The 16,911-nt window shown below is 40.1% G+C and overlaps 1 protein-coding gene across 3 annotated transcripts in view; it reads left to right on the top strand.

Moving 5' to 3' along the window:
• Nucleotides 1-16,911, top strand: part of LOC143292508 (integrator complex subunit 1-like) — a 59,979-nt gene that overhangs the window by 869 nt on the left and 42,199 nt on the right. For 2 of the 3 annotated variants that reach the window (XM_076602857.1, XM_076602856.1), the window contains exons 2-18: nucleotides 819-1,100; nucleotides 1,451-1,647; nucleotides 2,571-2,708; nucleotides 4,255-4,423; nucleotides 4,860-5,016; nucleotides 5,771-5,957; nucleotides 6,618-6,763; nucleotides 7,530-7,671; nucleotides 8,728-8,910; nucleotides 9,834-9,933; nucleotides 10,260-10,380; nucleotides 10,922-10,999; nucleotides 11,465-11,622; nucleotides 12,513-12,609; nucleotides 15,080-15,171; nucleotides 15,860-15,920; nucleotides 16,173-16,248. In XM_076602857.1, coding sequence (XP_076458972.1) covers nucleotides 819-1,100; nucleotides 1,451-1,647; nucleotides 2,571-2,708; nucleotides 4,255-4,423; nucleotides 4,860-5,016; nucleotides 5,771-5,957; nucleotides 6,618-6,763; nucleotides 7,530-7,671; nucleotides 8,728-8,910; nucleotides 9,834-9,933; nucleotides 10,260-10,380; nucleotides 10,922-10,999; nucleotides 11,465-11,622; nucleotides 12,513-12,609; nucleotides 15,080-15,171; nucleotides 15,860-15,920; nucleotides 16,173-16,248 — 2,384 coding nt within the window. The remainder of the gene's footprint in view (nucleotides 1-818; nucleotides 1,101-1,450; nucleotides 1,648-2,570; nucleotides 2,709-4,254; nucleotides 4,424-4,859; nucleotides 5,017-5,770; nucleotides 5,958-6,617; nucleotides 6,764-7,529; nucleotides 7,672-8,727; nucleotides 8,911-9,833; nucleotides 9,934-10,259; nucleotides 10,381-10,921; nucleotides 11,000-11,464; nucleotides 11,623-12,512; nucleotides 12,610-15,079; nucleotides 15,172-15,859; nucleotides 15,921-16,172; nucleotides 16,249-16,911) is intronic. The other variant, XM_076602858.1, reaches the window with a different exon arrangement.

The raw sequence follows: 16,911 nt of genomic DNA, 5'->3' as shown, positions 1-16,911 counted from the left end.
TGTTGCATCATTATGCAAATTTGTATGCATGTGAGACAGATTAAGAACAATGGAATCAAAACTGTGTACATCACTACATGTATACTATAAAAATTTTGTGTGTCTGACAGAAACCAGCTCCAATGTGTCCATTGCAATTTATGACATTTGTGTTATAAGTATAACACTTGGACTAACTTCACTAAGTTATGAAGGTCTTGTTTTGCTGTTGAGTCCCACAGTAAAATTTAACATTGATTTTAGCTTGCATAATCACATTTGCACATTCCAACACACAAGCATGTAAGCTAGGGCACACATGTGCTATAGACATGTAAACACACACACACACACACACACACACACACACACACACACACACACACTGTCACATACTCACACACACAAACACACACACATATCTCTCTCTCACACACACTCACACACACACACACACACACACACACACACACACATGTATATATATCATATATATGCATACACACACACACACACACATGTATATATATCATATATGTACACACACACACACACACACACACATTGACATGTAACATGTTACATGTATGGCTGTTTTATTTATTTACCTCACCATGTAGGCAGTGTTACTCTGTTTTCAGGTGTGTGCATGCTGGGTATGTTCTTGTTTAAATCTTCAACACTGAGATTCAAACTGTTAATAAAGGGATATTTGCATTGATTATTAAAGTGAAGATACTGAATTTTATGACTAATATTATGCAGGATAGACTTGTAAAAGAAGAAGAAAGCCTTGAATAAGACCACTGAAACTGGATTTTGTCCATACATATGCACAGCTCAGGCAGCACCCCCGGGTGAGCTCATAGCTCTGGGCAAGTCTGCAACACAGGACAAACCAGACCTGAAGCGATCTTCTAGTCCGCAGCCCATTGGCCGCAAGCTGATGGCGCCAGGCAGCAAGAGAGAGGCACCTTCCCTGGGTGGCGCTGCCAGTCTGCTGGCCAAAAAGCCCAAGGTGGGGTCTCACACCTTTACTCCACTGGGCCGTTCTTCTCCAGCGCCCTCCTTTTCCCACAGCCAGCCACAGCTGATGGCCTTTGAAGAAGCAGCTATAGATGGTAAGAAGTTGTTGGCTTTAATGTTGTTATACTGTTTTTTTGGTTTTTGCCTTCCTCTGAATAAAAAGTGTACAATTTGAGTTTGTGAAAGGTATAGAAGTTTTTGACATAGTGAAGCAAATGATGTGTCACTGAATTTTAACACCATTGAATAACTGCCTTTTGTTTTTCAACTTATGCAAATGAATCTAACATATACCTCGCCAGTACATGATGCCCTGTTCAGCCTTTTTGTAAAAGTTTACAGATGCAAATTAAGTGTTAAAGAACATGTAAGTCAATGCTTTTGCTGTTTCATTCTTGAGTGGTTGTGCACAGACAGACTTGCTGAACAGAAGTGTGTGTTGCAGTGGATCCCTCGGAGCTGGTCTCCAAAGCACTGGCAGCGTCCAAGGAAGGGGATGAGGAGAAGGTGGAGGGACTGATCTGTGGGGCGGTCAAACACCTGCGCAACAACCGCTCCAAACCTGATCCCATTGTCTACATGTCCTTGATGTACCTGGCCAAGACTCAGCCCTCCTTCTTTCTGTCGGACATTGTGACCGAGGTAAGTGCATTGACTCAATCTGCCAAATTTTGTGTTGGTGTGTGTTTGTCCACTATTTATCTTTCCCCCTCATCTCTTTTAATTCTTTCATTTATCTGGCATTTGTTAGGCTCTCAAGGCCAGACCAGTGTGTTGGGTCTGTGTGTAGGTCAGGCATCTGCCTCCTCTTCTTTTAAAAAATATTTTAAAGCAGAAATAGTTTATAAGTATATCTAAACACTTTAACGCTTCCTTTGAACTGAAACTAATGAAACAGTAACATGTTTTCTGTAATGTATTTGTCGGCTTTATGGTGAGTTTACAATTAAAGTCTCTAAACTGAATTTGTCTGTACAGCACATGTTTGAAATCAGGTGATATTTTTAAAAGTTGATTCAGTTGAAATTAGTTGGTTTATTAAAAAAAAAAATCAAACCCCAACAAAACAACAACAGCAAACAAATGGAAAACAACAGCAACAAACAAAAGCAAACACACATGAACAATACCAAAAAGAAAATTCCAGAATGTTTCAAATGATTGCAAAATCTTCTAAAACCAAGTGTTTTGTTAATAAAGTACAGTCGAAAAGTGTTGGCAGCTACTAGGCACTGGAAACATAACACTTTTTCCATTCTATTCTGTATATATGTAATATCAATAATATGATTATCGTCTTCTTCAATAGATGGGATAAAAACCAAGGCAAAACCAGGCAGTATTTTGGCTGTTCGCATCTTCAATAGCCTTTTACTAGTTTTAGTGGCATTTGTCTCATGTTATTTACCCTACTTCACCATTGGATTTGCAGTCTTCAAATCTCTGCTCAGTTTTCTTTCTGTCATGTTTGAGGAGTTTCACCGACATACCTGCCATTTGTGGACCCAGATAATCAGACATGGATGATCAGTCACCCATGGAATCATTGTTTGCTTATGTTTCAGGCATTCTGCAGCGTGCTGAAGAGAGACGTGGCCCACAACTTCAAATCGAAGGGCAATGCTCTGGTGTCTGTTCTTGCTTGCAACATCTTGATGGCTGCCTTTGTCAATGAGGACAACTGGCCTGATAATTTTGTCAAGGTTTGAAATCTTTGCTGCCTTTAATGCAAGAAGCAGGGCTGGTATAAAAGGAGTGGTTGTTATTGTGTTAGAAATTGCATCTGGTCAGTAAGAAATTTGTGTATAGTCTGCAGTTGAAAATGTTATAATCTTGTGGTTTGAATTTTAAGTCTCAGCAGTGGGTTATTATTTATGAGACAGTTCACACTCTGAAGATACAAAGATGTTCTTTTTATGTTTTATTAATCTGCAAGGAGAGAAAATAATTATTCTTTGTGGATTGAAATGAAGTTGGTGATAGCCATTTGTGATACAGATACTTATAACCTGCATGAGTCTTTTCTGTTTTTTATCTACAAATTGAATGGACATGCACATATAAACATAAATGCCAAAAAAATCCCCCAAAACACCACACCAACACTTGGCATAATTTGCTATATTGTTGTAAATTTTTCACTGATCTTTATGTGATGTATTAACTGTCTCATCTGTGTCTGGCTTGAATACAAAATTACATTTTCCCTTCAAGTTCAACTACCGTAAAGTTCGGTCTATTGAGCGCACTGGTAAATAAGCCGCACCCACTAAATTTTGGAAAAAATTGAACTTTATACATACATAAGCCGCACTGGTTTATAAGCTGCATTTATTTCAGGTACCGGAACACATACTGATACTACAGAAAAGCTGTCGATACTGTAGGTTATGAAATAAACAGAAGTGGGAACAACACAAAGAAAAGCAAGCGAAAATACTGCTAGTGCCACAAAAAAATAATAAATAAGCACAACGAAAATAAGATCTATAATTTAGGGGTAGTCACATTTATTCAACGTCATCCTGCTCACTGAATCCACTAAAATCTTCATCTTCAGTGTCCGAGTTGAAGAGACCAAGCTTCCTCCGCCATCTTGTCACTGACTTCAGCCTCGCTTTCACTTCATGAACATGAAGGTGGAGGTCGCTGCTGGTTCGTCGCTTGCACTGTCGTCTGCTAGGTCGATCGCCTTCAATTTGAAGGCTGCATCATAGGCATAGTGTCCCGTTTTCGGCATGATGAGGGTGTACGCTTGAGCAGAGTAGAAGTGAATGCTGATCTGAAGGCTTTAATGTGTGCAGATTTGATTTATAAAATGTGAACAGTTAGCATACTATCCTGAAGCTCATCCAAAAATTCATGGACAGAAATCATGATTTTGGTGAGATGAAGGGCAGCTAAGAATAGACGAGAATGTGACACTCTCGGGATCGTTAAAATCCACAAATAAGCCGCATCATTGTATAAGTGGCAGAGGTTGAAGCTGGGATAAAAAGTCGCGGCTTATAGACCGAACTTTACGGTAATCCAAATTTATAATTTACAAAATTTAGGACCGCAAGAGCTACCTTTTGATCATATATGTTTGCATTTTTTTCTTCTTTTCTTGTATTTCTTTTCTCTTTTTTTGTGTGTGTATTGTTTTTTGTTGCTAGTTCTGTTGCCTAGCATTGACTGGATGGAGGCAATATACCAGTGCATTTCTGTTCTGCCACAGTAGGATGTGGGTGTTGTTTTGATGTGCAGGTGTACATAGACGACTTGCTGGGAGAGAAGGTGTGGGTGGACAGGGAGGACTGTAAGCCCTTTGTGGACAACATCCTGACAGCCTTCCCCACCAGACAGCCCCCAAAACACCTGCAGGTCAACATAGAGGGGGCCAGCACTGCCTTTCCTTTTGTGTCTTCTGGGGGAGGTCAGTGGGAGAGAGAGAGTGAGAGCGTGTGTGTATGTGAGTGTTGTATTGTTTTTCTTGTGTGTGTGTTTGGTTGCATGTGTGTGTGTGTGTGTGTGTGTGTGTGTGTGTCACTGTGTATATGTGTGTGTATATATGTGTGTGTAAGAGAGAGTGTATGTTAGATTTGGGAGGTACTTTTTTTTCTCTCTAGAGTTATGCATGTGTTTGAATGACTGGTGTGAAAGCGCTTTGATTTGTCTCTGTACAAGATTCAGCGGTATATAAATATAATAATAATAATAATAATTATTATTATTATAAGTAAGTAAGTGTGTGTGTGTGTGTGTGTGTGTGTGTGTGTGTTTGTGTGTGTGTATATGTTTTCAGAAGAAAGAAAGTACATCACAGGTTTCATGTTTTTTGGCTGTTTTGCTTTATGGCTTTGTCTTAGCAGAAAAGAATGTAAAGTATTCCCCCTATAATACACCCACAGCCAGCCCCATGCGCAGCATGGTGGAGGAGGATGAAGCGTCCAAGAGCTCTGATGGAGGTGACAGCGAGAAGAGCTCCGGTGTCACCGTCGCTGGCAGTGACTTTCCAGTCTATCCCAGGTGAACGAACGATGATAAAGCCATATGCAATATTCCTTTAAATGTCAGGTTCTAGTCATCTGTGGCAAATGCAGACATACATACATATGTGCATACATACATACATGCATGCCTGTACAAACACATACATAGATACATATATACATAATACATAGATCTATGCATTCATACATACATAAGTTTGAAGTGTAAGTATGAAGTTACATGCATTTATTCAACTGATCTGGCTGTAGTGGGACCTCACATTGTTTCCTTTGTTGTATCCAGTCTGGTTTGGTTTGTAGAATCAGTCATAGTCAAAACTCATTGTGAATAATTAATGAATTGTTTATTAAACTGAATTGTAGGTTGAATATAAAGATTATACTGTTGAATAATTAGTTGTTTTTTTTTTTTTCTAAAATAAGAATAAAATCAAGCTTTCTTATTCCTGATTTGGGAAAATAAATGAAGCAAGATTCCAGAATGAGTTAACAGTCACAGATAAGCAATAAAACTCTCTTTTAATTTGTTTCTTATATTATTGGATTTGGAATGAAGAGGAATGAAGACATTCTGTAAAACTATTTTGTAGTAATGGAGGAATGCGGAATGAAGGTATATAATTAACAGTTAAATCTAAAGAACCTCATTGAGGTAACCAGCACTGATCAGTCTCATACCAGAGCAACGACTCCCATCTTCCACACACATGTTGTTTTGAGTGTTTAATAAAAAAAAAAAAAGTAAAAAGATGATGTCCCACCTGTGTCAGGTACCCATGTCAGATGAGCAACATCCAGAACTACGTGTTGGACGTGATCAAGGACCACTTTGCCAAGCGACAAGCCATGGATGTGTCCAGTCGCAGTCTCATTCGCCTCATGGCTGTCACCGCTGGTTATGGAGAAATTCGCTCCATGGCTGGACAGAGGCTGGAGATGTGGCTTCAGAATCCCAAGGTCTGTAATCTGTTTGTAAAATTTCTCCTTTTTAAAAATTTCTCCTTTTTAAAAATTTCTTTTTTAGTCATCTCCATTGTCTGTAAGTGTTGACAACTTCTGAGAGTTTGGAAAAAAGTTTTGGGGTCAGTATACTGTATTGATGAACTTTTTCAGCCTTCCAAATTCATGTCTTTCTTTCTTTCTTCCTTTAACTCTTTCAACACCGTAGGTGACTTTAGTCGCCTAGACAGTGCACAGCCATAGGTGACTTTAGTTGACATGAAGGGGCATGTTAAAAGGACCGTTTATCGCATTTTTACAAAGCTTGACAGCTGCAGTCAGTTTTCAATGCAATAGAATAATGACTAACTTTTGTCCCCTGACCACGTTTGAATGAACACATCCATTGTGTTGTTTTGACACAAACTGAAGTGTGTGTATGAGAGCATCAGGTCTAAAATGTTTGGTACTGGGGAGTGTTTTTCACACAAAAATTTGGTGGTGGAAGAGTTGATTTCAGCCTGTGTTGAGATGAATGTATGCAAATATGCATATCAAATCTCTGTGACAAGAAAATGATCATGCAATGCCTGTACCTGCTATGAGGGATGTGATGAAGTGTGTTGTGGCTGTGTTGTGAGGGGTGTGATTAGATGTGATGTGTGTGTTATGTCGCAGTTACAAAAGTCAGGGCATGATCTGCTGCTGGCGGTGTGCTGCAACTGCAGCCTGGAGAACAAGGTGGACCAGGAGGTCATCCTGCAGCTGCTCAAGATGCGCATCAAGACCAAGCAGAACGTCTCCCAGTACCTCGTCTGCATCAGGTCTGTGTTGGCGGGGAAATCTGTTGGGGAAGGGGTGGGGGTCAGGAGAAGGGGATGGGAGTGGTAAATTGGAGGGAGAGTTGGATAGGGAGAGAGAAAATTACTTGATTCCAGTATTTCCTGTTACCAGTTTTAGCTGTGGAGTATAGATCAGTTCAGTTGCTAAAGGAGGTGTTGTGCGTTTTGACAGCTCCACATACGCTACACCACATTTGCCAAGTAGAAGCCTGACCAGCAGCGTAACCTAGTGGTGTGTTTTGTGCGTGTACATTGTGTGTTTGTGAAAGTGTAGTGCAACTGAATAATGATTAATTAATGATTAATTATTCTTTTGTCATACTTTCATTAAAAAAACCCCAAAAAAACAAATTCTTTGAACATTGTTGACATTTTCTGTCATTTGATACAGTCAAAGAGATTTAAGGAAAAAAAGAGTTAGAACCAATACACATGTTAGTATATTCACAGGACTGAAGCTTCACTAAATGACACGGGAAATAAATGAGGAGCATCTATAGGCAGCTGCCAATTGGCTTTACCCAGGTTGGCTGCCTTTAGTGCAAATAACTGCATATTTGTAAAGCACTTAGAGATTGGTCTCTGTCCAAAGGTAGGTGCTGTATAAGTATCAGTAGTAAAAGAACTCCTCCCTCCCTCCAAAAGAACACAAACAAAACCCAGACAAACATGCAGAACCCCAGTGCCAGTGGTGCCACACACAGTGTTGCTGGCTGACAGTGTGGTAACGTGTTTGTGTGGGTGCCAGGGAGATGCTGCGACAGCACCGCGACAACGTGCAGCTGGTGGTGAAGACCACGCTGATCAATGAACTGACCACTGCCCGCAACCCCAACAACATGCCGCTGCTCAACATCTGCTTCAACCACGCCCCACAAGCCGCCAGCAAGGTAGGGTCGGGGTTGTTGCACAAGCCACACTAAATTTGCTCAGTGTTAAGGGTTTTCTTTTTCTTTAGGCTGTGGAATGAGCGTAGATTTCAGAAATTTCTTAGTGCTTTGAAGGAGAATAGTGGAATTGAATATACTCTTCTGTCATCTTGAAAATGACTTGTAAGAATCCAATAAAAAAAAAAAAAAGTAATGGCTTGGTATAATAATGTTGTTGTTTTTGTTCTATGTTTGAAGTGCACTGTTTAGCATTTGCATTCAGTGTTAGGGCAAAGTTTTATAGTGTACACATGTAAACTGGACTGAATTGTGTTGGATTATACAGAGATACCAACTGTTATGATTTTGCCATATTTTGCTACGCTCGATAGCAGTTTGTTCCAACGTTATGTCCATGTCAAAATTGTATCGATGAGTTCGTTTTCAGCAACATAGCATGGTCACATGTTTTCCTGTTGTAACATTACCCAGACGCTCTAGACCTATCGATCACGAGGCTAATGCAGTCACTACTTACCATGGTCTCATGTGATCGTGCGCAGCTAATGTGTGTGTTTACATAGAAACAGCATTGAGTGGACCAATCATTTTAATCGTTTGCTTGAACAAGAGAGAACGTGGTTAAATCAAGTTGTGTCTCGATCAAACAGTTTCTGTTCCCAGTGGATTAAGCTATGGAGTTCAAGGAAGGAACAAGTTGATGTGGCTAGGAGTCCTAGTGTTCTTACCAAATTTCCTGATTGTTCCTACAAACACTTGACAGGGGTTGATGAGTCCTAGTGTTCTTACCAAATTTCCTGATTGTTCCTACAAACACTTGACAGGGGTTGATGAGTCCTAGTGTTCTTACCAAATTTCCTGATTGTTCCTACAAACACTTGACAGGGGTTGATGAGTCCTAGTGTTCCTACCAAATTTCCTGATTGTTCCTACAAACACTTGACAGGGGTTGACATCTCTGATAAAATAGCATTGTGTTGAATTTCGTAAGTGACTTGCCAACACAACACATACCATGCAGTAACACATGGTGGCACACAATGTCTGTGGCAACAGGTGCTGGCTGAAGTCTTCCAGGACCTCCTGTCCAACAAGGACGACTACCTGCGGGCGTTGCGAGGGTTGCTGCGGGAAACGGTACGCAACACACGCCAGGACATCAACTTTGCCGTGTTTTGCCAAGCTCTCACTGTGGAAAGACAAGAACCCAAGTTCGCTGACATGGAACCGGCGCACAAGGTGAGCGTGAAAAAAATGAGGTGCTGGTTTGAAAAGGCAAGCAGCTTACTGTTGATTTATGGGTAAAGATAGTTATATTGATGTGTCCGTCTGACCAGACCTTTGATCTTGTGAGATGGCTTCATCTGACAAGAAATCCTGGTTTACCTTGCTCAACTGTGCTCTGAAGTATGACACCTTATAGACAAACGGTACCTCTGAATATGGAGTGTGGCATGCATGATAAAGCCCATTCATACAAGTATAGGAATGAACGTTAAGTCATAGCCCATGAATGGTGAAGAAGAATAGACCAGCCACGTTTAAAAGCCATTTGATAGATAGTGTGGGAGTGGCAACCATCACAGAAAATAGGCAAAACAAAATGTGATTGACACAAAGTAAACATTATGTCCACAGAAACCTTTTGACTGGTATTGATGGAATTCTTTGATGGTATGACAGATTTTGCTGTGTTCCATACTTTGACTGGTATTTTATTTTGTTTTATTTTCTCTCATTATTTTTATTCCAGAATAGGTGTTTTGAAGATAAGTGGGAATCTTATTTTTAACCATTCCTCTTCATATGTTCAGTTGGATACTAAGTCACTGGCGGCAGTAGGAGCAAGCCTACTGCATCAGACTTGAAGACAAACTATTGTAACTGGTTAGTGCCTCATAGTGTTAGGGACTGAACAATAACGTGATGTTTTCCAACATCATGTTTATGATTCATTTCTATAAGTGGCGCCTGCTTTATGATAAGACTTTACTCATTTGTTTGCTGAATCATTGTGTTTGGATTGTTTATTTTGTGACTTTTGAGTTTGCTTGTTTTTTTGTGAAGTTTATTTGACACATTAATGTCTTTATTATACTTAATTATGTATTAACTTTGTTTGTGGAAGAATTGCTTTTCACTGAAGTGTGGTATGTGTACAGGAGAGGTTTGTGATGTCGATTGCGGATTTGATCGCACTCAGCATGTTCCTCAGCATTACTCCGGCTGTGAGAGAGGCCGCAACACGCACCGATCCCAAGGGTACAGTGGCTTTTGTTTTTACTTCTGTGTGTGTGTGTGTGTGTGTGTGTGTGTGTACCGCAGATTCTCACTCGGTGTGTGTGTCAACAGGAATTGTGTGTTTGTTGTTTTTGCCATGTATGTGTTGAGTGTGGGTGAATGCGTGTTTGTTCATGCGTGTGTGTGTCTGTGCTATTGTGTATCCACACATATCTATCTATCTCTCTTTCTCTTCTCTCTCTCAATATATATATATAAATATGTGTGTGTGTGTGTGTGTGGATGAGTGTACATGCATGTGTGTGTGTCTGTGTGACACAGTTCTGAACATACTGGTGTTGTCACAGATCGGGAGCCACTGTACAAATTCCGAAATCAGCTGGCTGTGATGGAACGAGATGCCATCTACTGGCTGCATTCTGTGGTACCCAGGATGATTGAAGTGAAGTCGGCAGAGTATGTCCATTGGTGAGTTCAGCAGTTGTCAGTTGATGGAACGCAACTGTCACATTTTGTTTGATGAAGTGGTGATGGTGACGGGCTTGTTTGGGGACTGTGTACATGTGTTTGTTTTACAGGGACAAAAGTGTATGTGTCGGTGCATGCACAGTTTTGTGCATGTGTATGTTGTTTTATGCTTGAGGCAGTGTGAATGGTTATGTATATTTTTTATGTTCTGTGCTTGAGGCAATGGAATGTTTATAGATATTTATCTTCTTTTTTTATACAGAAGAAAATGGTATTTGTAAACATTGATGAAGAGCAGTCATATTTACTGTGGCATGTAACTGAAGTGAGTTGTTGAACAACAACAACAACAAAAAAAGAGCCTCTCACATTACCAAGGTGTGGACATGCCAATGATGGGGAGGCCATTACTTGTTGGGGGAAGTATTTTATGATTCACTTACCATACTTAAGAAGGAACATTATTTCATTTTTATTTCATTTTACTATTGTATTTAGCTGTGTAAAATGTGTCTTCTCCATATTTTCTACATTGTTTCAGTTTAAGAAAAGTGCTGTTCATGGAAGCGCCCGAGCACTATTACAACAAAGACAACTGGCCACCAGAGAATGAACGACAGTGAGTTCAGATTTCTCTGCTCCTCTGTCTTTAAGTCTGCAGTCCTCCAACTGTCCTCTCTGTGCTTAGACGGTGCTGGTTATTTAAAATGGAAACCAGAGCATGAATAGGAATGCATTTTTTTCTTTCATTTTGTATTTTGTTATGCTTTTCATTGTTTTTTTTGTTTTTTTTACATTCTACAGCTGTAGAATTATGGATACCGTATAACGCTGTAAAGTCTCCCATAGACTTGAATTAGTATCGCATGCAGAAACTATATGCATACACATGCACACACAAGTACGCACAAACACACATGCACACCCAGACACACACACACACACCCACAGATACTGCTTATTTCATTAGACAGCTCATAATTCATTCTGACATGGAAGAAAAAGGGGATATGACGCTGTATGGTATGAGTGGTTCATCAGACACACATATACATCAAAATGTACCACTCTCTATGGTTTTCAGTTTCATGCTACGACTGATGGTAGAGGCGCCGGTGTTGGAGGACACCTTGCTGCGGGTGATTCTGATCGGTCTGACTCGGGAACTGCCCCTCATGGCTCAGGACTGCATGGATATTGTCGACCAGCTCATCAAGAGGGCGGCCCTCCTGCATATGGATAGTGAGGGCCCTTGTGTGTGTGTGTGTGTGTGTGTGTGTAGAGATGAGGGATTGTTGTGTGTGATGTACGTGTGTGTGGGTTGATGTGTGTGTGTGTGTGTGTGTGTAGGGTTGAGGGGTGGTGTGTATATGTGTGTGTGTGTGTGTGTGTATGAGAGAGAGAGAGAGAGAGATTTTTTTGTGTGTGTGTGTGTGTGTATGTGTGTCTCAGAGAGAGAGAGAGGTGTGTGTGTGTGTGTGTGTGTGTGTGTGTGAATGTTGATGGGTGTATGTGTGTGTGAGAGAGAGAGAGTTGCTGTGTTTGCATGTGTTTTGAGCCTTTGTGTCCCTGTGAGTGTGTGTATGTTGTGATAGAAATTCTCTGTGTGTTACACAGAAGATCAAATTCCTTCTTAGAGGGGGAGCAAGACAAGACTGATTTGCCACTTATATGATCCAGTAATAGTAATCTTTCGTTATTGACTGTACCTCATTCCATCACCTATTAATCGATACCTGATGAAAACGGTTGTGTAGATGGAGGAAACATATGGGCATCTTACAAGCTGTGTGCTTCATGAACTGACAGACAGAATGGTTGAAATTTGCTCTTGGAACCAGTTGCTTTACCTTGTCCATTCAGGCTGAAGGTTTTGCTTGGGTACACATGTGGCAGTTCCTGTACATATGCAGATCACTTATAACTATTGCTCAATGGATTCTTGTTGGGGAGGGGAAGGGGAGGCTGTGGGAAATACAGTTGCATAGACAGTCAGTTTGACTGTGTAATGTAACATGAATAATCATGCACAGACAGCCGGTGTGACTGTGTAATGTAACATGAATAATCATGCACAGATGACTGGTTTAACTGTATTATGTAACATGAATGATGATTCTGTATGTGCTTAGATATGGAGGTTCTGCAGATGACCAGTCTGGAAATGTTTAATGCATTGATGAACCTCAGCACCTACCGTCACCCCGAAAACATTCCACTGCCTAAAGGGTAAGTTGTTATCACAGGGAAAATATGTCACTTTTAAGATTACAGACCACAGCCTTTGACTTCATGCAAATATTGAAGAAAAAAAAAAATCAAAATAAGAGTTAAACTTACCAGCTTAGCCCCTAGGCTGCCTATATGACGAGATAACTCGTCATCGCAAGCATGTACGCTTCGTTGCCACAATGACGAGATAACTCGTCATCGAAATATTCTGACTTTTCCCTGGTTTGCATTCAGTTCGTTGACAAAAATGCTGGTTGCTTTAGCTTGGGGAATCTTTCTGGATTCTATTCATGGCTAGAAACCCCATCTACGTCATGAGGCAGTCCTTTATTTGAACGTTTTGGTTGGGTCACTGATGCAGTGTTTTGCCTAGCTCCTTTCCTCGCTCACTCAACAAAATGTCAGACTGACGCCGTGCTCAAGACATGCGATCGTGGCGAACTAAATCAACGAAGATTGCTTTCTTTAGCTGATGTTCAGAAAGAATTGAAGCGTAAATTCGAAGGAGAAGACAGTGATGAACATTTATAGGACGATTTGATAGAAAATAAAGGGAGCAATCAAGAGAATGGCCAAGATACGACTTTCAGTGAGTGATGCCGGCTGCACAACCGTAGCAGACAACAATGTATTGTGCATCTGTCTCTTTTAAAATTTTTTTTATTGTGGTTGTTCTAGTATGATTTTGTGTGTGCAGATATCCATTTGTCCAGAAAATATATTTTAGTGCAAATTACTTGACTAATGTTTGCAGTGAACAAGTTGAAAATGTGACAAAATACAAAACACTGATTTAAAAACAACAGCATGTCACTAAAAATATATAAAATGGGAAAACATTATGTGTTTTGTATTCTTTATTCATTTACCTTTCAGAAAATATATACTTTTATGGGTCTTTCTCAAATAACAGAGAGCACAGAATTTTTTGAAAATTTATACCCGTTTTTTGTGAAAAAAACCCCCTGGCAAATAGATTTCACTTAAATCTTATTTTCCTGGCAGCAAAAGGGTTAATAACAACAACAAAAATGGAGATGGTGGTTGGGTAGGGGATGGATGTAGGGGATAGGGGTGGAAGATAACTATCAGATAATAAAATACCAACAGTAGTGGAATTAACTTGCGTAACATCTGCCATGCTGCTTGCTCATATTGGTCTTTTATTAGTGTCCTGCAAAAAAAATGTGCAAACAAGACGCTGCCATTGTCACATTGTCAGAGTGAAAAAATCAACAAAGAGATAGTTTCCCTGGAAATAGGCGCTTGATGCTTTCTTGATGAGGTGTAAAGAAAATTGAAAATACTTTGCTGCCTGAAAGAGAAGCTGGCACATTGGTGAAAACAGTATACAATCTACTGCTTATGACCCAGCTGCTAGTGTATTTTGGTGTCATATAATGATGAGGACTGATATTTTAACTTCGTTGCTAAAATAATTTTATGAAAAAATTTTTCCAAGCTACTTCAACTTTTTTTTTTTTTCTTTCTATTTCCTGATGTTTTCCTGAGTTTTTTGTGTGCATATTTTACTCTTATAATACTCTACATTGACAATTATAAGAATTCTTTGATTAGTGATCCCCCCCCCCCTCTCCCACCCTCCCCCAGATTAAGAGCACCACTGAATTATGAATTGTATCTTGAGATAATTGACTGTAGAGGATGGTTTACTGCCACTGCAGAGAATTATTGTATAGTATTGTATGGTATTTCTCTTTTTCGTCACAACAGATTTCTCTGTGTGAAAATTGGGCTGCTCTTCCACAGGGAGAGCGCGTCGCTACACTGAGAGCGCCACCCATTTTTTTGTATTTGTTTTTTTCTATCGAAGTGGATTTTTCTACTGAATTTTGCCAGGGACAACCCTTTTGTTGCCATGGGTTCTTTTACTTGTTCAAAGTGCATGCTGCACACGGGACCTCAGTTTATCATCTCATCAAAATGACTAGCATCCAGACCACCACTCAAGGTCTAGTGGAGGGAAGAAAATATTGGTGACTCTACTGTGATTAGAACCAGTGAGCTCAGATTCTCTCGCTTCCCAGGCGGATGCGTTACCTCTAGGCCTTCACTCCATTATGACAAGTTGTCTGCCTTCACTGGTTTTCCTTCAGTGTCATGTTATATTTCATTGCTGTCAGAACTGCAGTGGTTGATATTTATCTGATAGATGCCCCCTCCATTGTCATGTTAAATTTCATGACTGTCAGAAGTGTTATGGTTGACATGCATCTCACTGGTACACCCTCCATTATCATGTTGTTATATTTCATGACTGTTAGAAGAAGTTTTATGGTTGACATGCATCTCACAGGTACACCCTCCTGTATCATGTTGTTATATTTCACGACTGTTAGAAGAAGTGTTATGGTTGACATGTATCTCACAGGTACACCCTCCTGTATCATGTTGTTATATTTCATGACTGTTAGAAGAAGTTTTATGGTTGACATGCATCTCACAGGTACACCCCACCACAGCTGGCCATCACCAGCTCTTACTGGAAGTCCTGGGTCATATTGCTGATACTGGCTGCCTTTAACCCCACCACTTATGGTAAGTGTCATAGTGTACAGACTCAGTTTGGGGAACAAGGCAAAACTGCAATGTTCAGTGCTTCTGATCATGCAAAAGTACGCCTCTGATTATGCATAAGTAGGCTTCTGTTCATGCATAAGTAGGCATCCCTGACACTTTAAAATGGAAAGGACATGCAGCGTGTTTATCAAACGGGCCTGTGGGAGATTTTAGAAATTTCAAGAACAAACACACACACAAAAGAAAACCATGAATTAGAGCTTCATTCTGACAGTAGGATCATCTGCTATGAAGACAAGCTGTTTCCGTTTGCCTACCGCAAATGACCCCTTCTCGATAATTTCTTTCTCTTGATCGCTGTTTCCATGAAAATGCATATGTCCACTTTTCAGCCCCGACACTCAATGATTATGACTAGAAAGTAAGTCTTTGTATGTTTGCAGTTTGCAGCAGTGCAGATTTGATCAGAATGTGCAGCATTAGAGTGACCCTTTGAAGGTAGTCTGGTGGGACCTGCAGGAAAAAATGGTAAAAGAGTCCCTGAGACCCACAAGGTTTTAAACTGATCAGAAGTCCTGGTTTCACTGAGGACTGCATTCAGTCAGTTGGGCAGCGTTAACAAGAGATTGTTGAAAGTAGATTTTTTTTTTTTAAATTTCAAACCAGATAACAAACCAAACCGTTTATATTTGCTTTTGTGTTGCAGGTGATGAAGCATGGAAGAAATATCCAATACTGAAATGTTTGATGGAGATGATGATGACCAAGTAAGCATTCTATATATCTGTATGTGTTGTTTGCTGTGCTGTTGTGCTTTTGTGCTGTGTTCCATGTGGTCTGCATGCATATATGCATGTGTGTGTGTGCGTGCGTGTGTGTGTGTGTGTGTGTGTGTGTGTGTGTGTGTGTGTTTATACATGCTTGTTTATATGATTCTGCCTTTAAGTGGATGGATATATGTGTTTTAATTCACAGTGCTTTGATATTGCCCTGAGTTATCTCAAGTTGTATCTGTGCAGCAATTACACTTTTCCACCCCCAACCTACGCCTCAGATGAGCAGGCAATAGAAGATGCACGTTCTGCAGAGAGGCAGGTAGGTTGAATGGTTTGATTCCTTGTCTCTTTTCTTAATAAAGATTGCATTAAAAGTGTTTTATGGAATGTACCAGCCAGTGTCTTCTTGTCCAATTGTCATAGATCTATAGCTGACACGAATAACAACAACAAAAAAGTCTGCAAGAGAAACTGTGATGGACTTTTCAGAGGGTAGAAACTTTTCATGAGTTTAGATAATAGAAGTAGAAAAATTGCTATTTGAAAGATGGGTCATATGAATGATAAAAATCCTACAATAATCTTTCTTCTTGTGTGCTAGTTTCTGTCTTGCAACTGTTGAAGAAACATTGTAGTGTATTCATCATAGGTGAGCCGAAAGTTCATGGTGACTAGATGTATTCATAATGGTATGACTGGTTTGAGAACTGATGGGTGATCAGCCCTGATATGGGCCCTTTGTGGTCTGCTGGGCAATAAGCATCATGGTTTGACATGGTTCATAATGGTACGATTCTGACAGTATTGTATTACTCTTTTGTCACAACAGATTTCTCTGTGGGAAATTTCGGCTGCTCTTCCCAGGTAGAGCACTTGCTACACTGAGAGCGCCACCCTTTTTTTTTTTTTTGACATGTGTAATTAATAATTAAGCACATTGAGAGGTCGCAGGTAAAAAAGTTCATCATTGATGAGGAAACTA

This window comes from Babylonia areolata, chromosome 18 (genome assembly GCF_041734735.1).
Source record: "Babylonia areolata isolate BAREFJ2019XMU chromosome 18, ASM4173473v1, whole genome shotgun sequence".
NCBI lineage: Eukaryota > Metazoa > Mollusca > Gastropoda > Neogastropoda > Buccinidae > Babylonia > Babylonia areolata.
Note: the sequence above shows the minus strand (reverse complement) of the source record. Positions and strands in the feature narration are given on the sequence as shown.